Below are 25,772 nucleotides of genomic sequence, written 5' to 3'. Positions count from 1 at the left end.
CAAAAGAAAAAAATAATAAAGACACAGGGATAAGCCTTTGTCTAAGGCCAAGCAAAGCAGGCAACAAGTCCAACAAGGCAGCACAGGCCCAGCAGGGCAACACACAGCAGGGTCCAAGGTAGCAGGATCCAGCAGCAAGACTCAGCAAAGGCAGCAAGGCCACTGCTTTTAAATATACTTTGAAACTCCCTCCTTTTTACCCCTCCCCATCATCCCACGGCCAATGGGGGCAGAGTTGCCCTGACAACACTTGATTTTGAATTGCAACAACCCAACCAGAGTAAAGGAGATTGCAAGCCAATTGGAAGGCAGTGGGAGAAAGCTAACCAGCAAGGGAGAAAACTAGTAAACATAGCAGACAAAATGGTGGCAGCCATAGGCATCTGAACCTTTGAACCAGTTCAAATCTAACCGGGACCAATTTGGTTCAATCATGAACTGGCCAACATTATTTTAGGCTGGTCCAGTTTGTGATTGAACCAGTTGGCCCAGTTTGAAGCAAACCAGTTTGATACTCCCCTACTCTGTTATTTTCAACTGTTTCTTGCTGTTTCTCCTAATGACTTTTAACATCCAGTGAATTCTACACAGAATTAGGCAACGTTTTGGTTTCTAGTTCCAAAATAGAGAAGAGTAGTGTCATCCCTGTCTCTGAGCATACAATAATCAGAAAGGGGTGATACAGGGGCTTAACTATAATAGGGCAAGGGGAGACAGTTGTCTGGGGGGCCACTGCCTTGGGAGGCCCCCCAGAGGCAAGTCACATGACTGATTCCCCCAGCCGCATACCCACCCAGGCTTCCTTCAGATGTATTCATCCTCCGAAACTGATGTGAGTGTTAAGACCTGGAGCTAATAGAACAGCAGGGGGGGCCCATTTTAAAAACTTGTCTCTGGGCCCACTCCAACCTTGCTATGCCCCTGGATTGATAGTAAGAAAACAAGTGTTGTATTGCATCACACTTCTATAACACCAGCCTTTTCTCCTAATATTTCAGGTTCTACAAAACCTCAAACATAGCAATCAGATTACATTGTGCAATTTAAAAGCATTCATTGGTATGTCCATAATTTATTTCTGAGCCAACAACCTGGCTTTTCTTTGGTTCAAAGATAATTTTTGTTGGTGCAGAGTGCAGTTCGGCCTGAATTTAAGAGAATATCTGAAATATTTTCCTCCCAAAGAGAGTTGCTTGATGATTTAATACTGTGCTGTCATGAGGTAAATATGAAGGCCATTCACACAATAAAAAACGATGTTCTACCTGAGTTTCGGAACTGTGCTCCCAATTTTTGGTTGTGTGGAAACAAGGTAAGAGGAAAACCTGACCAGCTTTTCCTCCTTCGTTCCTTCCATATAAGCAAAAAAATGGAAGCACACAAAGCGCCCAAATCTGGGTTGAACACAGTTTTTGATTGTGTGAATGACCTCATGATGTCCAAAAATATAACTGCCTTTTGTTATTTCTGTGAGAGGCAGAGATACGTTTGCTTGACAGCTCGAACCGAGAGGATTAAGTCCATGCTTCTTTTTGTCTGGCCAAAAATATCCTGGCCGATATTCTGGCCAAAGGCAGCACTTCCTGTATCCTGGCTAACTCCTGACTCTTGCAAGGAATAGAGGATAATGTCTCCTTCCATTCAGAGGCGCTCTAACCCCTGGACCTTGGGGCCCCAGTCCATGGCCTCCAAGATCCAGGAGAGCCTCCAAATGTCCGGGGGGGCCCTCCTACGGCCACCCTGCACTTGCCCAGAGCGGTAAACCTACGTGTTTGTTTGTTTTAAAACCAAAGCTGCCACGTGGCTGAGGGGTGGCTGCCAGGGGGTAGCCGAGCAGTCGACCTCCTCCTCTACCCCCAGCCCATGACATCACAGGCTTGCAACAATCTTCCTCTGAACTGCGCAGGCGTGCCTCGCAGTTCGCTACAGCCACTGGGCCGAGAGGATGTGCCCAGCGTTTGCTCCCCCCACGGCTGTCGGGCAGGAGAGGAGGACGGTGACTGCTCAGCTAACTCCCCCCCGGCAGCCACCCCTCAGCCATGTGGCAGCTTTGATTTTTTTAAAACAACAACAACAACACCCGTAGGTTCACCACAGGAGGCCCCCAAAAGGTTTTGGGGGTTGGGGGGGCCTCACGGTGGGGGCGGCTTTGGGGGCCTCATGGTGGGGGCGTGTGGCTCACAGGGGGGCCTCGTGGGGGGGGGCTCATGGAAGGGCTGGTCTAGGTGCACCCCTGCTTCCATTGGTTGATTGGCTTGATTCTTTCCTACCGTTAAAGAATGTTCTGGCAAGTGTGTCTATTTACAGGAATTATTCATGGAAATTATCTTGTATATAAAAATCATATTTTCTAAATCAGCCCTATAATTAGTTGTATAATAGAGTGTGTCAATGGCAGGACAAGTGTCTCCTTTGTTTGAGTACACGTATCAAAAATGTGATAACAGTGCTTCCCAATACATAGCTGAAAGGGTCGCTCCAAGCATCATTTGCATGTTATGAGGTCTGTTTTCTTTAGGGCTGAGTACACATTCAGTCCAGACATATGCTGGCCCTTCTTCAATTTTAAAAGTTGTTTTGTGGGGAGTCTCAACTGAAACAAGAGTTGCAGTGGAGAGGAGATGTTTAACACCTTCCCTGCCTGCCATTTCCTTGTAACAAAATCACATGTGAAACTCTGTCGGGGGGAAATCGCTGGGGAAAGGGAATTGGGTGCAGCGGAAAAGTTGGGCACTCAGTCGCCCACACTACTTATCCTGAAACAGCTCTAAACACATGAGGTTTGGTTAACATAATATAATGTAAACAGACCTCAGATACGATTAAAACAACTCAGACTTCTGTTAAATTGCATAATCCCCCTTTCCTAGTGTGTGTTAGCAATATCAATGGCAAAACTCACATTGGTTTTAATTATACTGCATTGTTCCATGTGCTTTTAGCTCCTACTGGGTGCATTTTGTCTCTTGATCAGAAACATGCTTTCATTGCATGCAGTTGTTATCTTTCTTCTAAATTAGAGTCCATGTTTGTGTGCATTCATCTCTACATTTATTTGTCAAAACCAATGTTGTATCAGACAGGTGGCTGACTTATGGATGTACAATTAGGAGCAAAATGGATTTCCTATTTTTTTCCACATGTAAAGCCTCAGCCTGTGGTATTGTACTAGTGTAATTACTTAAACTTTATGGGTCACGTTCTGCTTTCAGTTATATCAACATACATCAAGTCAAGTCCTCTGTAATTGATGCTGTGCCCTTTGAAGGCAGCAGAATTAGATCCATCCCAAACTTGGCTCATTCACTCTATATGCAAAGCTTAACACGTCTGGATCTGTACAATTAACATAACTGACATAACTACTGCAACATGAGCTTTTTTGTCCCAGTGTTGACCTTTAGTTGTGGCAGTTTTAGTTCTGTGCAAAATTATTTCCAGGTGAGCTTATTGTGATCAGATAGCTGATTTTATGGTAAGTACATTTGCAAAATGCAAGGGAAACACTGCTTTCTTTGTAATTTTCTAATGTGGAATGTCATAGAATCCTGAGACGGCCATTTTGATGCAATCATCTCTTGGGGTAGTACAAGAGTTCACCTTCCCCCCACCCTCTCTCTTTAGGTATGAATGGGAAGACAGTGCTGCAAAGCTACACATGAAATTAATATGGGCTCTGGGTACATATTTCCTATTATTTGGAGCACATTGTAATTAATTTTTCTCCTCTCTGTGAGAAATGCAGAATGAAACCTCTTAACGTTTGTGCTCTTGGGATGACAATTGATACATAAATTGGATCGCCATCCCTAAGCTCCTTTATATAAATATTTTGTTTGGCAGGGCAGGGAGATGCTTTTCAGAATCTCATTTCTCATTTGATTTGCATGTATGGAGTATTATTTTTCTCATGACAAGCAAAACAAGTTAAAAATCCCTCCTTATGCAGACAAAGGTGAATTCTGTGCTGTATCGATGTGTGTGTTTGCACTAACACTGCATTTTGGTTTTAATATATGATTTACTTCTACTTGCATCTCCACATTGGTAGGTAATTGTAACCATACAGATGTTATACTGTACACACATGGAATGAATGTGTGAAGATAGAAGTACCATATTAGAGCAGTAAGCTCTGCCTGCTACCTATAGCATGTGCATTTGCTTCAGTGTCTGAACTGGGTTCGGACGTACTGGGAAACGAGTGAAGGGCGAAAAGGGACCTGTGGTTTCCCTTGCCAAACTCCACTCTGAACCTTCAGTCAGAGTGGAATTTTGCCGCTCTTAACTCGTTTAGCAGTGCCAGAGCTACATTTGAATTCCGGCACTGCGTTTTGAACCCAGTGGGACTGGAGTTGAGAGAGGAAGCTCCTCCCTCACTCTGGCCTGCTTAGATGTGCGGGCTGTCCTTCTGTCAACAAGGAAGCCAGCTTCCCCACCTCACTGCAGTCTCCCCCTGCCTCTGAGTGCAGAGAGGCCCCTCTCCCTAGCGACCAAACAAGGACAGGAGATGGGGAGGGTGCAAAACTGCAGGTCTGTTGGGCCTGCAGTTCCATAGTGCGTCTGAACCCAGATATTGAAATGGTTGTACATAGGCTTGGACAGAGCTTGGTGTCCTGCCTAGAAGCATTCATTCTATGAGTGTTTAATGTTTGTAAAGAGCTAGTGTGTTGTGAAGTCAATAGTTTGTCAGTAACAGTGTTAATTTCTTACTCTGTGGTATAAATTGATATCAGGTACCCAAGTGAACTGTAGAACCACATCTGGTTGCATGATATGATAGCAAACAAGGGAGAAACTCTAGCAGTATAATCTGGCTAGTATACATGAATTGTGCAGTGGTGATTTTGTTAATTGATTGGGTTCCAATATCTAGTATACATTCCTTGTTGTTACCTTGCATTTATGTTTAAAGCTATACATGGCCTTTTCCACCCAGTTTTTCTGTTCTTGTTTCCCAACATACCTCAACTCACCCCAACTCATTAACTTCACTTCTACCCACAACTGCTACCCACAGACTTGTGAAAGTCTCCAGCTCTTTTATAGGACTCCACCCATTCTCCCATACTCCCCTTGAATGCCCTTCTAAACACCTATATTATACTAATTCTCTCATCTCTACTTTTCCACAAATCCATTGGCTATTCCCCTTCCCCAGCGAAGCCTAAATGCATGTAACTACACCTGCTCACATTTGTTCCTTTAAATCCTTCTCCCTCCCATTCTCCTTTCACTGCATTTTCTCTTCAGCTCTCAAAATTTAGATTAAAGATCTGGTGGAGATGGAAGCTTTATTTGTTGGATATAAAATGCTCTAAAATGGCAGGTATTTATATTTACATTATTACTAATAATGTGTCCAATTATTAGTGAAAGTGTCATTCAATATTACAGAATAAGTAGAACTTCTAAGAACAAAACATATTGCATTTAATTCTCAGGATGATTCAAACATCCAGGTAGGAATCATTGTTCCAGGTAGTTCAACAAGTGACATTATGACAAGAGAGAAGTCGATCATATTCTAAAACCATTCAGAGAATTTAGTATACTCAGTTCTTAAAGTCAGGCAGGGCCTGGGAGAGTCGGATCCCTCCCATAGATTTTGAGGTAGGATTGGGGGAAGTGTGTCCAGTGATCCCATCAGAAGGTTAGCCTTGATGGGTTCTTCTGTAGATGTTTTAGACTTTTTGGCCTGCATACACAAGATTCTCACTGCTGATGGACTACATAAACCAAGCATGCATTGGGAAAACTAAGTCTTTTTCTGTAAACACTCCAATGTACTCCCTCTAAACACTTTTTCAGAAGTATGATTCATAAATGTGGATTTTGTTGCTGTTTGAGATTTTGATGAATATCTGATTAGGGCCAAATAACACATGACATCAAATGTGTGTGCTTCTTTGTGCTTTATGTTTCTGTGTAAATAGCAGCCAGATCAGAGCTCTCCATATATCAGGCCTATGGGAGGCAGTAGGGGACTAAACCTAATACCCTTCCAAAATACCCCTTGGATCTGGAACCCCACAGATATTTGTTAGGGGGAAAGGCTGTGATGTGAGCTTTTTTCTCTTGGTGAATAGCAGCAGGTGGGGGAGGGAGGAGTTGGGCCCATGGTGTGGAATAGAGTCACCTGCCAATGCAAGTCCCAGCCTATGCACGTGTGTATGTGATCTATTGTCTGTGTACTGAAGAAAATGCAAGCACGTTAGGGCTAGGGATGTGTTTAGGATCATGTGTAATTTGGTCCTTAGAGGGACATCTTTATTAAATAACAGCTAGCGAGGTAAATAATGAACTTTGATATACTGGCAAGCAATAAAGACGGGAATGTGCAATACTTAACCACTGATAGCTACACATCAAGGAACACAACATAACTGCATTCTATAAACCATAGTGTGGGGACAATGCCATGTTTTATTTGGTGAGATTGGTTTCTGTTGCTGTTTATTCTAATTAGTTGCCATACTATTTCATGAAGCTAGTCCTTGGCCTGAGAGTGGATTGCTGCTGCTTAACAGTCTTTATGTTTGTTTGAGGACCAAATACCATAGAGTTGCTTCTGTTCCCTAACATGATTTTACTATATGAATGCTCAATGTGCAGTTTCAAAGTTGACTGGTGTATAATACTTTTAATATTAATTAAAGTGTCCAATGTCCTTAACCTAATTTGCTAGAAAATCCATGGAAAGCATTTACAGAGAGTGGCATCATAGCCTAAGCTAATGATTATTTACTTATATATGCACTTCTTTTATTTAATTAGTGCAATCCAGAAGCATGGATCAGTTTTAACCTGTGATTCCCAAGGATGTGGACAAGCTGCTTGAAGCAGTGTGGTTCACCACTTGCTTTCTTGACTCTTATCCAACATGGCTTAAATCTTCTAGCAGGGAGGTTAATAGAGATGACCTGGTTGATATGCTATCATAAATGCTTCTCTGAGAGAGGGCAGGATGCCTCCATGTCTTAAGGAAGCCATTATTAGACCATTTGTTGTCTACATTAGACCCTCAACGATGAGCAATTATAGGCTGGTCTCTAATATTCCATGGCTGGGCAAGGTGATTGAGAAGGTGAGTACCTGTTGACTGCAAGCAGTTTTGGAGGAAACATATTATCCAAACTCGTTTCATACTGGCTTTTGTGCAGGCTATGGGGCTGAGAGTGCCTTAGTTGACCTGATGGATAATGTATACTGGAATTGACAGAGAGAGTGTTAGTTCTTTTGGGTCTCTAGCAGCAGTTGATACCATTGACCATGTTATCCTTCTGGATCATTTGAAGGGTTTGGGGGCAGGGGGCACAGCCTTACATCTCTCAGGCAGATTCCACATGGTGTGTTTTGGAGAATGCTGCTTCTCAAAACAGGAACTATTATATGGAGTCCCTCAGGGCTCCATTTTATCTCCAATACTTTTAAACATCTACATGAAACCACTGGTGAGATCATCAGCAGACTTGGTGTTGCATTTTATCAGTATGCTGATGACACCCAAATCCAATTCTCTGTGTCAGTGTTATCAGGAAATGGCATAACTTCCCTAAATGCCTGCCTACAGGCAGTAATTGGTTGGATTAGGGTTACTAAAGTGACGCTGAATGCAAACAAGATAAATGTGTTTATTCTTAGGGGTTGTAACTCAGAAGAAATGAAAGAACTTCCTCTTCTGGGTGGGGCTGAATTCCCCCAGAAGGATCCAAGTACTGTAGACAGCTTGGGAGTGCTTCTGGATCCGTCTCTCTCTGCTTTCTCAGATTGAGGCAAGAACAGGAGTGCTTTTTATCACCTTCTGATGATGAAACAACTTCATTCATTTCTGGAGGAAAATTATCTCAAAACAATAGCACACATGCTGGTAACCTCCAGGCTTGATTACAACAATGCACTCTACATAGGGCAGCCTCCAAATCTAGTATGGAAACATCAGTTAGTTCAAAATTTGGCACCCATTTTAGTGGTTTCTGGGACAACTCAAAAAGACTATATCACTCTGGTTTTAAAAACATTACACTGGCTGCTATGTTTTGGGGGCAAAATACAAAGTGCTTGTAATTACTTTTAAAGCCCTAAATATCTTCTTGATCTTCTTGACAGCTCCTCCTGAGGTTTGCAATGCACTTACTGAGATGTGAGGCCTGACTTCTGACAGCCTTTAAGGCCTTAAAAACTCTTCAACTGAGTTCCCTCTGAGAGGAGAGGAGAGCTGGTCTTGTGGTAGCAAGCATGACTTGTCCCCATAGCTAAGCAGGGTCTGCCCTGGTTGCATCTGAATGGGAGACTTGATGTGTGAGCACTGCAAGATATTCCCCTCAGGGGATGAAGCCGCTCTGGGAAGAGCAGAAGGTTTCAGTTTCCCTCCCTGACTTCTCCAAGATAGGGCTGAGAGAGATTCCTGCCTGCAACCTTGGAGAAGCCGCTGCCAGTCTGTGAAGACAATACTGAGCTAGATAGACCAATGGTCTGACTCAGTATATGGCAGTTTCCTATGTTCCTATGTTGCATGCATGTGTGCATGCAAACACAGTGGCCCACCAGATGTCACTGGGAAGCCCACAGGCAGGAGCTGAGGGCATGCTTTCTCTCCTGCTGTTACTCCCCTGCTACTGGTAATCAGAGGCATCCTGCCCCTGAGGATGGAGGTAGCCTATAGTCCTCCGACTAGTAGCTGTTGAGACGTCTCCTCCATGAAGTTATCCATACCCCTCTTAAAGCCATCCAGGTTGTTGGCTGTCACCACATCTTGTGGCAGAGAATTCCACAAGTTGATTATGCCTTGTGTGAAAAAGTACTTCCTTTTGTTGGTCCTAAATTTCTTGGCAATCAATTTCATGGGATGACCCCTGGTTCTAGTGTTATGTGAGAGGGAGAAAAATTTTTCTCTATCCACTTTCTCCACACCATGCATGATTTTATAGATCTCTATCATGTCTCCCTGAAGTTGTCTTTTTTCCAAACTAAGAAGCCCCAGGTGTTGTAACCTTGCCTCATAAGGAAGGTGCTCTAGGCCCCTGATCATTTTGGTGGCCCTCTTCAACACCTTTCCCAGTTCTATAGTGTCCTTCTTTAGATATGGTGACCAGAATTTTACGCAGTACTCCAAATGAGGCCGCACCATAGTTTTGTATACGGACATTATAATATTAGCAGTTTTGTTTTCAATCCCCTTCCTAATGATCATTCAACCTCGAACAACTTTGCATGCTTCAGGATGACATTGTTCCTTTAAAAAAATTTAAATGCTTTTGTGTTTCACTTTTGTTTCTGTCACAGGATGCTGACATGTTGGCAGGTGATGAGGAGGCTTGGAAAGAAGCCAAAGAATTTTTAAATAAAACAGCTGCAAAGTCACAAGAAGGTATCCTTTCAGTTCCACAGTAATGGTCAACAGCAAATGCCTTTTGAACAAGTAATATATAAAGACCACCTTGCTCACTGTCATTTCTAAGTTATGGAAAGAGTCTGATTCTCAAAAATGTTCCTCTGCCTGCCCAATTTTTTTGTCCATCAGCTTCTTGATCAAAAACTGCAAACAGCAATAGCAAGGACCATTTCCACCTTTTGTTTGTAGTATGTTTACTACATGCCGCAAGAAAGATGCCAGGAACTATATAGTTCCCTTCAGAAGTTCAATAAAAGGAATGCCCCATCCTACTGATCATGGAAACAATCTCCATCATGCTTGCCGTGTTTGTCTCTTCAGACAAATGCTGTGCGCTTAGACAGCGGGCATCAACACCAGGGTGGAGTTTCTGGAGGTGTTCTCAGGATGCTAAATGCAAGTACATCACCCCCTCTTTTTTAAAAATAACTGTAGAGGGCTTATATATTTAATTTACAAGGCTACACATATGTCAGGGAGTAGAGGATATACTCCATGTGCTAATACTTCAACCGTTTGAACTAGTAAATTATGTGGATTTAGATGTTTCTCTTCAGACCTTTTGTTTCTTTTTCTGTGTAAAATATTTCCATAGCAATAATATACACTAATTTCTGTCCTTAATATCTGTAATTTTTAAAAACTCTTTCTTATTCATCACTTCTTTCCTCAGTCAATATGTCTTAGGTCCCAGCTTTCCCTCAGATCTGTTTCTCTGTCTCTTCCCCCACCCCTGCCCCACAAGTGTACTCCGTCCTAGTCCTTCAAGACAACCCACGGCTGCTTCCCTAGCACATAGGATCTCTTACTGTTCTACTTCTCAAATCTGACCTCCCCTTGTTATGTTGTCCTGTCCCCAGACTGGGGGTCGGACTTTCTTAGCCAAACTGTTTCCCAGAAACTTCCCCTCACAAAAGCTCAAGTGATTACTGTAAGCTTAACTCTCTGAGCTTTTAGAACATGCTGAACATTACATGACATCACATGACCTAGGCAACCACTGCCTGATACTTCACTGACGCCACTACAAAAACCCCTTAACAGGATAGCCCTGTGCTTATTATTCAGAAGTAGGAAATACTGAGCTCAGCAGGGTTTTCCTCCTAGTTAGTGTAGTTTAAATTACAACCTAGATAATCTCCCTCTGAGTGAAGTGGGTTAGTTGTTGGTGGGGGTTTTTTATGGTGGGGTGTTTTTTTTAATTATATCATGAATACTCAACCCATTTTTATTGCTATCTATCTAAATTTGCAAAAGAGTTAACACAAACAATTTTTTAATTTGCAAAAGAGAAACAATCAGAAAATACCCAACACTGAATGCCTGCTGGAGATATTCTACAAAATCTCAGTCTCTGCACATCCTTGTTATGCTGGAGGAAAATTCCCTTTTAATTATATGTGGACACCAGAGAAACAGTACCTGCTCTGATTTCCATGCTAAGGTTTTGTGAGTGTACCTGATATATGATGATGATGATTGATTGATACGATTTCTATACCGCCCTTCCAAAAATGGCTCAGGGTGGTTTACACAGAGAAATAATAAATAAATAAGATGGATCCCTGTCCCCAAAGGGCTCACAAGCTGTGATGTGAAATAGTAGGGAACTGTGGCAGAAACAGCTGGTCTATGCCTTGGTTAACTTTTGTACTAGGGATTATATTATTATAATGTGACTGGAGATGAAAGAATGCTTATATGTGTTTGAGATAACTGTGTTGGTAGGAATGCCTACAGAATGAATTAAGATGAGGTTTTCAGAGGCAATGGTTATAATTGCTGGAATTCATCCTATATTATTATGCCTGTCAGTAGTATCTGCATACTTATGACCACTTATAAGTGGTCATAAGTGCTACAGCATGTGAAAGAACATTTCCACAATCAAGGAAATGTCCTGTGAAGTCGCATAGCATAGGTGTAGGGATGCTAATTGAAACATTTCCATATCCATTTATTATAACCAGAGTCCCCCCGCCCCCATGCTGCTAATTCTTTCAACTTTCAACCCTACAAGACAAGGATTGTAGAATAGAACAATATCGGACCTCTGAAAAGTATAAGCATGCATATGTATTCAGTACTTGGTTTGGGCCCCTTTTGCAGCAATTACTGCCTCAGTGCGGCGTGGCATGGATGCTATCAGCCTGTGGCACTGATGAGGTATTATGGAAGACTAGGATGCTTCATTAGCGGCCTTCAGCAATTCTGCATTGTTTGGTCTCATGTCTCTCATCCTTCTCTTGGCAATGCCCCATAGATTCAATCAAGCACAGTACACTGTATACTTTTCAGAGGTCCGATATTGTTCTATTCTACAATCCTTGTCTTCTTGGTTCCATGTAATATTCTAATTTTCTGGGATTGTGGATTTGGGGTTTTCATGAGCTGTACGCCATGATCATCACAATTATAACAAATTAGGCTTGACTTATCTCGCTTTGCATGTAATGCGTCTGTCTCATATATCAGTTTCACCTTTTAATTTGCATTACTGAAATTAATGGACTTTTGCACGATATTCTAATTTTCCGAGTTTCACCTGTAGTATGAAACCAAGGAAATCAATGGCAACTGGGCAGTTTATGAAAATATATCTTTAAGTGCATGCGATAAAGACCTGAAAGGGTTTACTGTGTGAAATAGTAGTGAAGTGGTATCTGATTCATATGAACATGAAGATCTTTGTCTCACACACTAACATACCAAAAGAGCTTATGAAATATTTAATAACGGGGTATAGCAGTTCCTTTTATCATGTAGATCAGTAATCTAAAAAACATTTATCTAACCTAGAGCAGTTTATTCTAGTTGATCAATTAAAGCAAGACAAAACTCCATTCATTAGAACTGTTACATTAAAGAAAATCTGGTGTTTTAATTTGGATTTTAATTTTGTAGAGACCTTAAAGCAGGATGACTAGAAAGATAAAGATAATGCTTTAAAATGCCAAGAATTAATTATAGCTTGGGTTACCATCAGCTACGTATGTTTTCATCACTTTCCTTTTACTCTTTAGAAATAAAAATGCAGTCCTGTATATAAGTTCTTAACTGTAAATTAGAAATGTATTTTCAGAACTTTGTCCATTCAGTTAGAGTATGGAATGGAAAACTGAAATGTCTTAATTAAGTATATATTTTTCTATTAGCTTTTGCTTTTGTTTGATTATGATGAAGATTAATCCTTAAATTAAAAAAAATAGAATGGGAACAGGTTCTGGAGATATGCCAGGCGTTACTAAAGAAGAATACCACTCGTCTCCCAGATACAAACATCTACCAGCTAAAAGTACTTGACCTTGCCATGGATGCCTGCATAAACCTTGGTCTTTTGGAGGAAGGTTTGCTTTATGGGAACAGAACTTTGGAGCCCTACAGGTGAGGACTTAAGAGTTATAATGATTTCTTACAAGGTGCAGTTCCATATCAGGGAAGAGAGATATACAATGTACTGCCACCACTCCGTGGGAGTGACCAAAAAGGACCATAGATGTGCAAAGACCTATTGTATTCTGCATAGGCAATTTTTCCACTCAACAACTGAGTGGAACTTTTTTGCATATGCAGAACGCAGCTGTCCTTTTTGTTCCAAGTATTGAATGCACATGGATTGAACCAGCGTGGTGTAGTGGTTAGAGTGCTGGACTAGGACCGGGGAGACCCGAGTTCAAATCCCCATTCAGCCATGATACTTGCTGGAAGACTCTGGACCAGTCATTTCTCTCGCAGCCTAAGCTACTTCACAGGGTTGCTGTGAGGAGAAACCTAAGTATGTAGTACACTGCTCTGGGCTCCTTGGAGGAAGAGCAGGATATAAAATGTAAAAAATTATAAAATAATAATCAGTCACCCATCTTCCTCAATCCTCTTCCTCAGAGTTCAGCTGCAACTGAATTTTGGGGTACATTTGCATATTTAATTACCATTATAATTTTCTTCATGTAAAATGGGTTGTAAATTCTCCAAGGCTTTACAATACATCTCACGTGTCTTTCACTGTGGCAGCAGATGGAAAGAATGGGATTTATATGGGTTTCATTTGTTGGCCATTCTATAATTCCTAATCTTCTGACTGGTAATTGGTAGCATCTAATTGAAAGATATAACCAGTAATACCATTTCAGTACTATGTTTGCTTTTCAGTGCTCTTTCAGTACTGTGCATCTTGATTGCATAGCACATGGTATTTGGGCAAATTGCTACTCAGTTCAACTATTTTGAAAACAGGGTCACTTCTACTCTTGTCAATATTGAATAGCACCTTATCTGAAATGTATTTGAAGTAATGTTGAAACACATTCCTAGAAAACTCTGCATCTTTTTGCTTCAAAACTCTAGGGTGTTTTCCAGATTACATGCTGCAAGTTTTGCAATGTGTCTGCTAAGTGCTAGGGATGTGCATGAATCGGTCCGGAGACCATGTTGGAGGCCTCTGAACCGGTTCGGAACTGGACCGGTCCAGTGGTCCGGCACCAAGGGCGGGGTCTACCTTTAAGGGCGGGGGGGGTAGAACTTACCCCTCCTGCCGCTCTTCCCCCTCCGGCACTGCGGTTTAAATCGATGTTTTTGGGGAGGCAGCGGTACTCCCTGCCACCCCTGCCCCCGTTGTTGCCCGGAAGTTGCAGTAATAGGAGCATGCATGCGTGCGTAGCGGCGCGCGCGCGCCTGTCGCCGCCATGCGCATGCACGCCGCCTACGTCACACGCACGCTTTTCTGGACTATGAGATTTGCGCCAGTTAAAGTGTTGCAAAGTGCGATGGTATGAGGCTGTGGCCTGAAACCACGAGTACAGCACTTCTCAATACATTTTTCAATGCATTGTGACAGGGTTATGGCCATTCATATTGTCCACCACTGCAACAGGTTTTCAGGCAGGGGGTGTCCATATTCCAGCTGAATCACATTCACTGCCCTCTCCTCCTCCTCCATTTCGGGCCAATAGGATAGCAGAGGGGCTGGGGAACCGCTGACATGACAAACTCTTTTTAAAACAATTTGGTGCCTTTGCACAAAGCCACCAGCAGGAGAAAGCACATCTCAATCTGCTCCGCTTTGCTCTAGCAAGAACATAAGCTAAGGCCAAAAGTGGAAATGAAATGGAGCACAAATATATTTTTAAAAAATACATATCAAATTGCAGAGACAAATGTGACCAAAAGCTAGAGCTGAGAGCTGAAATGAGAGTGAGAGGAGATTGCGCCCTTGCTCAAGAAACGGAGCAATAATATGTTTAAAAAATATGTGGCCTTACATATCAACAGATCTGCCAAATGAGCCTGCCAATCCACAGCGCACAAAAAAGGAGGAAACATGAACATGTCCCCAAAATAAGTCTGGTAAAAAACAAAAACAAATGTAATTGAAATCAAAAGCTGAAAGGAGATTAAAATCAGGTTTCAAGAACCCGGATGGGGGGTGGGATTTCATTTCACGGAAAGATTATTTCATGAAAGGGATGTAAAGGGGCTGTAAAAATAACAAATGGTTGCACTGCAATTTGAAAAATCCACACCACACCCCCCCCCTTATTGGCCCGAAATGGAGGAAAAGGAGGGGGCAGTGAATGCGATTCAGCTGGAATATGAACACCTCCTGACTGGAAAACCCGCTGCACTTGTGTGCAATATGAATGGCCAAAACCCTGTCATGATGCATTGAAAAACACACTGTGAAACACTGTACTCACGGTTTCAAGCCACTGCCTCATACTGGCGCAATTTGCAACACTTTAACTGGTGCAGATCCCGTAGTCTGGAAAACACCTAGGTAGCCTTCAAAAAATCTCTTTCTTTCCAGGTGCATTTTATAAACCCATATTTTAGTTAGAGGTTTGCCATTCAGTGTGTTTTTGGCCACCTTATGGTACCATCTGCTTTCAACTTTGCATCTAATTGGCTTTGATTGATGTGGTTTGAACAAAGGAAACGTCTTCCTTTGAAACAGGTAGTAACAATGCTGATGAAGAACCAGGATGATCAAAGAGAAATTTGTAGCTTTGTACTCTTTCCTCCAGATTTATTTTCTCTTGTAATACATTAAGGCAGTTTACACTATTATAATTTGCTAAGATGAGTGTCCTACCCTAGTTCAGGTGCTGTGTGTGCTCCCATTTTGTGATTGTGTGCAAGGGAAACAGCGAGGTGGGATGGGGAGGAAGTAATTGTCTGGGAGAAAAGAACTGGGTTGGACAGCACAGTCCTACCCAGTTCTCATACCCAACATGTTACCGAGGTAGGTCAAATTGCTGTCCGACTGAGCTTCTTTCTCTCCCAGATGATCACTTTCTCCCCCTTTGACCTTGCTGTTTGCCTTGCACATGATCACAAAATGGTAGTGTGCACTGCTCCCAAACCCAGTAGAACACTTGTCCTACCCTAATTGTAATCATGTTAACTGCCTTATTATTTTATTTAAATATACATATACACATATATACATAAATGCATATATACATATATGCATATATTGATGAGGGCCAAACTCTCAATTAGTATCTTCAGATATCACATTTGGTATAGCAGCAGCTCTTTCTTATTTATTTACCCAAGAAAAGTCAGGCACTTCTTGGCACTCAATGGAATTTTGAGGTGTTCCGATAGCATAACTGCAGCCTATAACAGAGGCTGACATAATTTAGATTGGCCACTAGTAATGTTGATCCGTGAATTTGAACAGGTCTTTTTTAATGTTGATTTTATTACAGAGTGGAAAGTTACTAAGATCGTTTTGCCTGAATAATGAATTTTGAGACAATGAACTTTAAAAACAAATGATGTAACATTTAAAAATGTTGGTATAGGTTTCTATTCAGATACATTTACTTGAACTTCATGTGGCCTTTCTTGATGCATCAGGTGACTCACTCCCCCTCCCCAGTTTTCTCATGATCAGTAGCCTTCTGAAAATGTTTCCTCCTAGCAAGACTAGATGTTTCCATGCTCTTGAAAACATTATTGTGGTTATTGTTACCTTGTCCTATCAGCTTAGCTGTCAGGGCAGCCTACAGTCACTTAGAAAAATCTTTAAAACCATAATTAAAATATTGAAAATCTAAAAATGAACCAGCCTTGAGACCAGGTTTAGTTCCCCCGTGAGGTAAACTGAGGCAATAGCCACAGGCACACCCTTGTAGGAACTTTATAGGAGCTGTCCTTACCTCCCTTCCCTGGTCCTTGGTATTGGCCCTGGGCAGGAGCCAGCACTGCCTCTGTCCTATCTCTCCTTGGTCTCACCTGACGCCAGCCTCCCAAGCCCTGGCGCTGTTCTTTGCAGAGCACATCACCACTGCAACATGCCCAGCAAAGGCTACCTGGGCTTTTCTATGCCACTTCACGATCAAGCTGGCGGCGGCAGTATTCTTCAACCCTCAGTTCCACTGGTCCTCCAAGCATGGGAAGAGAAGCCAGTAGAAGTGAGGGAGGAGCAGAGACCTGCCGCCACCACTGCGTCCTTAATGATGAGAGGGCACAGGAGAAAGCCCAGGCAGCTGCTCCAGGCTTCCTTCCTCTGGGCTTGCCATTTGCATGGTGCAACTAGTGGGGAATACCCAGAGTGGCTGCCTGGGCTCTCGTACTAGGTCTCCTTCCTGTGCTTGTAGGTAAGGGGACCCAGTAAAAGGGAGGGTTGGAGAATGCTGCCGCCGCCACTATTGCTAGCTTAATAGCAAGGTATTATGGAGAAACCCAGGCAGCTTCCTGCCATGTGTGTAGCAAACATGCCCTGCAAAGAGCAGAGAGCCCAGATTTGGGAAGTGGGGGCGGCCAGTGAGGGGCGGGGTTATGTTGGCTCTGCTTGAGAGGGAAGTGACTTTTTCCAGCATGTTCTCTGTCACACATGGGCTCTGCATCTGTGCAGGAGCAGTCATCAGAACTTCCAAGCTCTCTCTGATTTTGTAGGGTCGCTTTCTCCTCCAGCCTCATTTGCGTTCCCCCTCAGTTCAGTTTTTAGTCATCCACCGACGGATCAACAGCTTCTTCAGTGCTCTCTTGCTCTTCTCTGCGATAAGTCCTTGACTATTTTATTACTCTACTTTTACTTCACCATTCATTGTTTATTCCTGCCTCTGCTCCTCAGTTTTTCCTTCCTGCTTTTGCCTTTTGCATGTTGCTTTCCACCAAGTGTCTCCCCCCCACCCACTCATCTTCCTACCCCGATTCTCTCTGCCCTTTTTGAGAACAAGGCTTGTTCTCGCCTTCTTTCCTACATTTTTTTTTTTTTTACAGAGTGGCGGTAGTTGGAAAGCTACCCTCCTCTTGCCAAATTTTTCCGTGAGGGCTTCAGCTCCGTGTCATTTAAAAAAAAAAGTAATTTTTTCATCAACTCATTTTTTCTATCTACACTTTTTTGTGTGGGGAATCAGGCCCCATTCTCCCTTCCCTGATCCAGGCATTGCTGTATGGCTGGCAAAGTAATTTTTAAATGCTGTATACACTTTGCCGTGCTAAGATTCCTTTTTCAGACAGACACTCCCATTGCCTGATCTGCCTCGAGGAGTCTCACAAGGTTGAGGCTTGTCCACATTGCTTCAAGTTTACCAAACAAGCCTGTAAGAACAGGACTGTTCACCTGCACTCCCTCCTTTGGGAGAAGGCCTTTACTCCTTCTATAGCGTCGGTACCTCACAGGATACCCACCCACTCAATTCGGATCCATCCAAAGCAGGGGAACCAGGGCTTGACTCAGGAGCTAAGGAGCTATTGGTACCAATCCCAGCTTCGGTACCAACACCCTGGGTACCAAGTGTTCCATCTTTGATACCATTGTCAACAGCAGCCCTAAATCAGGGAAAGCAGGAGGGAGGCATACCACTTAAGGTTTCCCAGGTGAAACCGAAGCTAACTAAGCACGCAGATTACCAGAGTGGGCAACCTAAGAAGAGGAAGAGGAGGAAGACGAGTCTGGAAGTCGGTGTCTTATCAAAGTTACCTCCAAAGCATCCGGTTCTCCCAGTGGGTCGGAATCATCCTAAAATTACTTAGAAGAAGAAGAAAATGTCAGCAACACCACATGATCCTACTGGGCCTGATCCCAATGCGAATGATCCAGTGATTCCACTGGAAACTAACCCAGAAACCTGCCTCTCCAAACCCTGATGGGGATCCCAGGTCTGAGCCTGGCAATTGCCCTCGACACACACCAGACTATGATCCTGAACCATATGATCCTGAACCGCATGGACCTGATCCTTAGAACCTGAACCTTATTATCCTCGGAACAGATCTTATAGGGAAGACTTCTGGGATCCCTACAATGACCATCATTACAGATCTAGAGATGACACCTACTCCCAGTATCATCACTCCTCTTCACTCTTGGATCAGTATCATGACCATCAGTACTATAGCAGCTCACCCACCTTCCGCCTGCATGGGAACTGTAGTCCCTATCACTATTATCATAGGAAGAGACAATGGGCTTGGAGGGGTCAATCCAGAGACTGTTCTAGATCAAGGTTTCCTGCTTCTAGATGTCCTCAGGTTCCTGGCAGGCTCTACCATGATAGGCACAATGGTGAGGATAACAACCATCCATCACCGCCTTCGCAAAACTCTATGACACCAGCAGCTCCTCCACCAGCAGTGGCTCCACAGTCCCCTCCGGTGCCACAAGTGCCAACTATACAACCAGTGCCACAGGTACTATCTATTCAACCTGTGCCTCTGCCGGAATCTTCCCTGCCCATTCCGCATCCTGACACTGATCCAGATTCGGATGACTCCTTGTCTGGTTCCCACTCTTCCCCCCTTGGGGGTATACCTGACCCCACAACAGACTCTCCAGCTGAGGACCTTCATTCTCATTCTGAGCAGGTCCAGAGAAAGGCCTTAAGACCAAGCAGGTGTCTAAACTTGATGCTGATCCAATTTTGGGAGTAATTGATAGAGAGGCTCACATACCTATTGCACTCGCTATATTCAAACCTTTGCTGGATGTCACTAAGGAAGCCTGGTCTAAGCCTTCCTCTAATCAACCTTACCTACCTCAAAAAGAAGTGAGGGCTTGTATAACGTTCAATATGACAATTGCCTCTTCTTGCAACGCCTCCAGTGCCAAATTCTATAGTAGTGGAGTCAACTCAGTCTAGGGCCAAACACAATACCCTTTCTAAGCCTGTGGATAGGGAGGGCAGGAAGCTGGACTCCGTTGGCCAATGTGTCTACTCTACCACTACTTTACAACTAAAGATTGCAAATTACCAGGCGTGTATGGGCAGATACAATCTTTTTCTGTGGGAAAAGATAGGTCCCCACTTAAACATGCTACCCAATGAGCAGAGGGATCTTGCTCATGTGATTTGCTGTGAAGGCTCTTATTTAGCTAAACAACAGCTGTATTCCTCCCAGCATCAGGCTGATTGTGCTGCAAGGTCAATGCTTTTTTTTGGTGGCTCTTCATGAACCCATGTGGTTAAGATCTTCAGGAGTGACACCAAAAGCAAAATTGAGAAGTAGAAATTGATAAATAGAAAGTCTCCCTTTCAATGGTGAGGCCCTTTTTGGGCCAAACACGGACAAAACAATGGAGAAGGTCCAAAAGCTCAGGAAAACTGTGTGATCCATGAGTCTACAAACCTCCTCTGCTAGAGCATCTAAGCAATACAGATGGCCAAAACAGTCTGCTTTTAGGGTCTCCTCCTACTCTCAACAATCAGAATCTTTCTTTCACAGCAACAGACAGGGGTCCAGCATTTTCAGACCCAGAAACAGAACCAGTCTAGGGCCAAGATGGGGTCCTACACCAAACGTGCCTGAGCTTCCCCATTTCAGGTTTGGCACCCATCTCCACCCCTACCTGGCCTGCTGGGAAGCAGTCACCTCCGACTCACCATCATACATGTGGGCCATCATACATACATTCTCACCATCATACATGTGAGCTATGATCTGGAATTCCAAGATGTCTATCTTACCATCCAAAGTTCAGCTAACCGGGCCCACTCCCCCACTGGTCGAAGAGGTGACTGCTCTCCTGGCAAAGGATGCCATAGAACTGGTGTCTCAGGGCTGCATAACTAGGTTCTATTCACCCTTCTTTACCGTCCCCAAACACAACAGGGGTCTTTGCCCTATTCTCAATCTCCAAGACCTGAAGATCTTGTATCTACAATACAAGAAGTTTTGGATGCTTATAGTCAGAGATATCGTTATCCTCCATCAACTGGAAATGTGGTTCATCTCTATTGATCTAAAAGATGCATATTACCATGTCACCATTCGTCCACAACACAGGAGGTTCCTCCATTTCCAAGTAGGTTCCCTAGAATACTAATTCAACGCCCTTCCTGTAGATCCCACCTCTGCCCCACACCCAAATTTTTACCAAATGCATGGCAGTGGTTGTCGGATTCCTGCAGCAAATTGGTATCCAAGTCCTGCCTTACTTGGACAACTGGCTGTTGACAGCAGACTCCAAGGAGACCCTTCTGGATAAACTTCACAAAACCCTGCATTTACTGACAGACCTCAGCCTTCAAAACACTTTTTTAAAAGTCCAACTTGATCCCCACAAAGATGATTTGTTTTGCTGGCATTCAGTTCGACTCAATGAGAGGCCTAGTGTCCCTGTCTCCAGACCGTGTGGGAAACATCGCCTCTCTGGCTTTTCGCATGTTGCACCACTGCTGTAATCCAGCCAAAAAGGTCCAACAGATGCTGAGCCTGATAGCATAATCTACTTTGGTGCTTCCCATCTCCACATGTAGATTTTCCAGAGTTGGTTTTTAGGCCACTTTGACCCCCTAAGGAACAACTAAGCAAAGAGACTTATCTCCCTTCTGCAATTCATCAGTTGCATAGGTCCTCCCACAAGAACTTATGCACAGGGACGTCTTTCACTCCAGTGACTCTGGATTTTGTGGTGACTACCGATGCCTCAGAGACAGAATGGGGCTCCCACTGCACCACTTCAACACTTGGAGGTTGCTGGGATGTGGTGGAAGCTCTGCATCACATAAATTACTTGGAACTTGCGGGCAATTTCCAAAGCTCTGAGGGGTTTCCAACCCATACTCAGGGGTCATTCTGTTCAAATCCAGACCAATAATACAACCTCAAAATTGCATGTCAACAGGAAGGGTGGCACCGGTTCAAGGACCCTGCTGCAACTCATGCTATGTCTTTGGGACTGAGTCCTCTCACAGAATATGAGCATCTTGGCCATTCACTTCCAGGGGCAGGCCAGCATTCTTGCAGAGTTCCTCAGTCGCAGCTTGACGGACTCCCATGAATGGCGCCAGGACCCAGACTGCCTCAAGTCCTTGATCTGCCAGTGGGGGACTCTGGACATAGATGTCTTCCCCTTTCCAACAAACCACCAGTTTGACTCATTCTGCATGAGGGCAAGGAAAGAGAGATCGCTGGGGGACGCCTTCTCCCTGGATTGGAGCGTCAGTTACCTTTACAAGTTCCCTCCCATCTCTCTGATACCAAGAGTGATCCAACACATTCACTCCCAATGAGCCAAGGTACTGCTCATCGCACCATGGTTCGATGGAAGCCATGGTTCATACATCTCAACGTATTGTCAACAGGGATTGGTGCCACTTACCTCATTCGCCACGTCTCCTATCTCTACAGGACAGACGGCTGCTCAACTCAGATGTGCATCACCTCCATCTAACATCATGGCTGCTCTTCCTGTCCTAGAGCCGGCACTTCAGGAAATACTGACTGCCTCCAGGAAGCTTGCCACAAGAAAATCGTACCATCATAAGTGGTCACAATTTACCAACAGAATATGTGCCTTACAAGTGGATCCAATGAACCCCATACTTTCAAATATACTTACCTACCTCCTAGAATGGAAGTCCTCCAGCCTTAAGTTATTTTCCGTAAAGGTGCACTTGGCAGCCATTGCATGTTACCTTACCGACTTGGGTCACTCTTCCCCTTTCAAAGATCCTAAAGTTAAATGTTTTTGAAGGGTTTGATGCTAAAGTTTCCAGATGCTCCCAGGATTGTCCCTCCCTGGGACCTTCCTCTAGTTCTTACACAATTGTTGGCGGCACCATTTGAATCCATGGCATCCTGTGATCTCAGACTTCTCACGTGGGAGACCGTGTTTTTAGTTGCCCTTACCTCGGCATGCAGGGTATGTGAGCCACATGCCCTCCAAGCAGATCCCCCCTACCTTGTTTTCCACAAGGATAAGGTGCAACTTTGACCTGACATTGGCTTCTTACCAAAGATAATCTCATTCTTTCACCGCACTCATTCTATTTGATTGCCAGTATTTTTCAAATCCCCTCAATGGATCTGGAGGGTAAGCTCCATTCCCTGGATGTCTGGAGAGCACTGACCTTTTACATCCAACCAACTAAAGAGTTCTGGAAAGGGCCCCATCTATTTGTTTCCTATGCTGAACATACCAAGGGTGAACAACCTTCGACTCAAACATTCTCCAGATGGATTGTGGAAGCCATCAAGTTGGCATGTCTACTCGCCAAAAATCCATTGCCAGGACCAGCATTGCCACTCCACTAGAGTGATGGCCACGTCTGTTGCCTTCGATGCCAACTTACCATTAGACGCCATCTGTCTGGCAGCCACTTGGGCTTCACCACACATGTTTGTGATTCACTATGCCTTGGATGTGCACACCCAACATGCAATTTTTGGCAGGACGGTGCTCTGCTCCATTTTCCAGTGACTGCCATCCCACCTCCTTTAGGGTAAGCTTGCGATGCACCCGTGTGTGACAGACAGAGACTGCGGCGAAGAACAACAGGTTGCTTACCTATAACTTAGGTTCTTCTAGTGGTCATTTGTCTGTTCACACAACCAGGTCGGTGGACTCCTGAACTGAACTGAAGGGAAACAGGAGTGAGACTGGAGGAGCTGAGCTACTGCACAAAATAAAGAAGAGCTTGAAAGTTCTGATGACAGCCCCTGCACAGACACATGTGCATGTGTGAATGGACAGATGACCACTAGAAGAAACTCATTTACAGGTAAGCAACCTGTTCTTGTTTTGAGTCAGCATCAGCCACGAACAAGCCAGTGCTGCTTGAAAGAGGACATGAAGCAGCCTTGAGTTCTGGGTGAGAGTGAGGTTGTATGTGACTTTGTGACCCATACCCCTTGTTTGCAGTCCCAGTGCCCTGGCAGAAGAACAGCAGTCAAATGATGCCATCACACTTCATACTGGTTACTCTCTTTTTGTCTGTCTCTGCATCATGAACTGTAAAATGAAAATGTTGCACATAGCCACCCAGCCTCCCTTTTCCTCCCCAAAGAAACACCATGCTCCTGAGTTTTTCTCCCACCTTAATGAAACTGCGATTTTTCATTTACACATGCTGATGGGGAGGGTATTATTATTAAGCTGTTGTCACCATCATAATTGTTTTACTACTCTGGGTGCGCCGCCACTTCACACAACTGCTGTGTCCCGTGGAAGGTCCTGTTTAATACGTTTTACATGGTTCCATTAATTCACTAGCTGTTCTAGGAGGCCCATCGAGACTATTAATGTACTCAGTATAAAAAAATAATAATCATGAAATTATACACGCTTCTGGCAAACTGAAATTATAGTTCAATTTTAGTGGTGAAGTGCTGAACCTGAGATATTAATTTTCTCTCAGGCAATCCATGAGTCCAATGGCAAAGGTGGGCCCAAAAATGCCCTCAGACTGCTATAGTTAAAAACAAAGCCTTTGCTAATTTGTTAAAATGAAATAGAAAAATGTGTGACTAAAATGAAAACTTTTATTACTGTGACTAGGAAATCAGTGACAATTTAATATTGCCACTGTGACAAAATATCAGATAGTCATTGCATTGGTTTTCCTAGTAATTTCAATGAAAGGGCTTTACTGTTAGAGGTGAGGGTCTGATTGCTTTTTGTTTCTTTCAATATTCACTTTCAAAATGACCTTCCCTTTTTAATTTACTGGCTCTGTTTACTGTTTCTGCTCAGTGACTTTTCTTTCACCCTGTAACCTGTAAATATTGAGTTACAGGCCAACAATGCTGCATATATTTTACAGTGGAAAGATTGCAGCAGAAAACAATTATAATTTTATCAATCATTTTAATATATCTTTTCCTGTTTGCTTAGTGGTGTGTGACATAGTTTTCAAACTACTTATTACAGCCAAGTTGATTCTTTCCCGCTTCCCCCACGCTACATATACGTACAAATGTCATGTTTCGGTTAAAATGTCTGTGATGAAGCTTTACTGGCATGGGAAAGCTGACCTCTTCTGTACCTTGAAGATGCTGCTCTTAGTCTCTCCAGGTGCAAAAGCATTTCCCGAGGAGAGATATTTTCAGTCTGAGTTTACTACTTTTTACCTTCAGACCATCACTACAAGCTTTGACGCACCTGACAAAAAAACCCCTCTTCAGTTTCTCATTACAAGAAGTTGCGCCTGAAGCAGCAGGATATCACATCCTAGGAAATCTGTTGGGGTACATTGAATTTCTCCGGTTGAATCAATCTACTGCTTGACTGCTCCTGCAGTTCCATTACTGCTATCTATTTTCCCTTTTCCAACTCTGGGAAAAAATATTCATATTGTTATCTGCAGGGAATCACCTGAAAAATCAAGCCATCCATACAAATAGGAGGTGTTATGTCCACCTTTAAAAGGGTATGAGGAATTGGTCTAAAACCATTTTAATTTCAGGAAATCGATTTATTGTGTGCATTTCCATTATGTGATCAGCAGGGTTGATGATCACTGCTGTGTGCTAAGTGCAGTTTTTGAACACATGTTTTCATTGCAATAGTTGCTGGGTTTTTATTTAATCACAATGTATATCCAATCCAGGTATTTACTGCAATGACTTGTTAAGCTGATCTATCAAACATACCGAAAGTCTTATTTTGTGTTGTAGGTGCATGCTGTGCTTAGAAGAGTATCTTCTGGGAATTTATAAATATTGCTTGAACTCTGAAATGAAGGGGGTTCTTTTTTAGTAATTAAAAGGAACCAGAATCCAACTTTGAAGGGAGCATGGAACATGCTTAAAAGGCACCTTATAGAATTGGGGAGACCATAAAAGTTAGGTTGGCCTCAACCAAAGTTAGTTACTCTGCCAGCCTAATTGAATTGACCAGTGTGTGAGTATTTCATCATTTAAAATAGTGGAAACTGGATGAAGGGGGATCAGGAAAACTATTGCATCTCCAAGCTACTGGCTATAGTTTCTCACAAAGCTCTGCCAGATACCTACACTTTGAATGCTGTGGCTGTACAGTGCCAGTAGTCACAATCTAGCACAGATAGCCAGTGTGCATGGGTATCTGGACTTTCCTGCTGTTACCTATAGAAAGAACTTCATGTTCTCAGAAATGTTGCCTTCTTGTAGTGATTGTTGAGTGCTCTCTATATAGGGCTCTGAATCGCAAACATTGTCTATACTT

At 43.3% G+C, this 25,772-nt stretch overlaps 1 protein-coding gene across 10 annotated transcripts in view; it reads left to right on the top strand.

The window, feature by feature from the left end:
* SMYD3 (SET and MYND domain containing 3) overlaps positions 1-25,772 on the top strand; it is a 582,729-nt gene that overhangs the window by 497,053 nt on the left and 59,904 nt on the right. For all 10 annotated transcript variants that reach the window (XM_053302247.1, XM_053302329.1, XM_053302319.1 and 7 more), the window contains 2 exons: positions 9,286-9,370; positions 12,604-12,778. In XM_053302247.1, the coding sequence (XP_053158222.1) occupies positions 9,286-9,370; positions 12,604-12,778 (260 nt within the window). The remainder of the gene's footprint in view (positions 1-9,285; positions 9,371-12,603; positions 12,779-25,772) is intronic.

This window comes from Hemicordylus capensis, chromosome 1 (genome assembly GCF_027244095.1).
Source record: "Hemicordylus capensis ecotype Gifberg chromosome 1, rHemCap1.1.pri, whole genome shotgun sequence".
In the NCBI taxonomy this organism is placed as follows: Eukaryota; Metazoa; Chordata; class Lepidosauria; order Squamata; family Cordylidae; genus Hemicordylus; species Hemicordylus capensis.
This window is presented reverse-complemented; position numbering and strand designations above follow the sequence as displayed.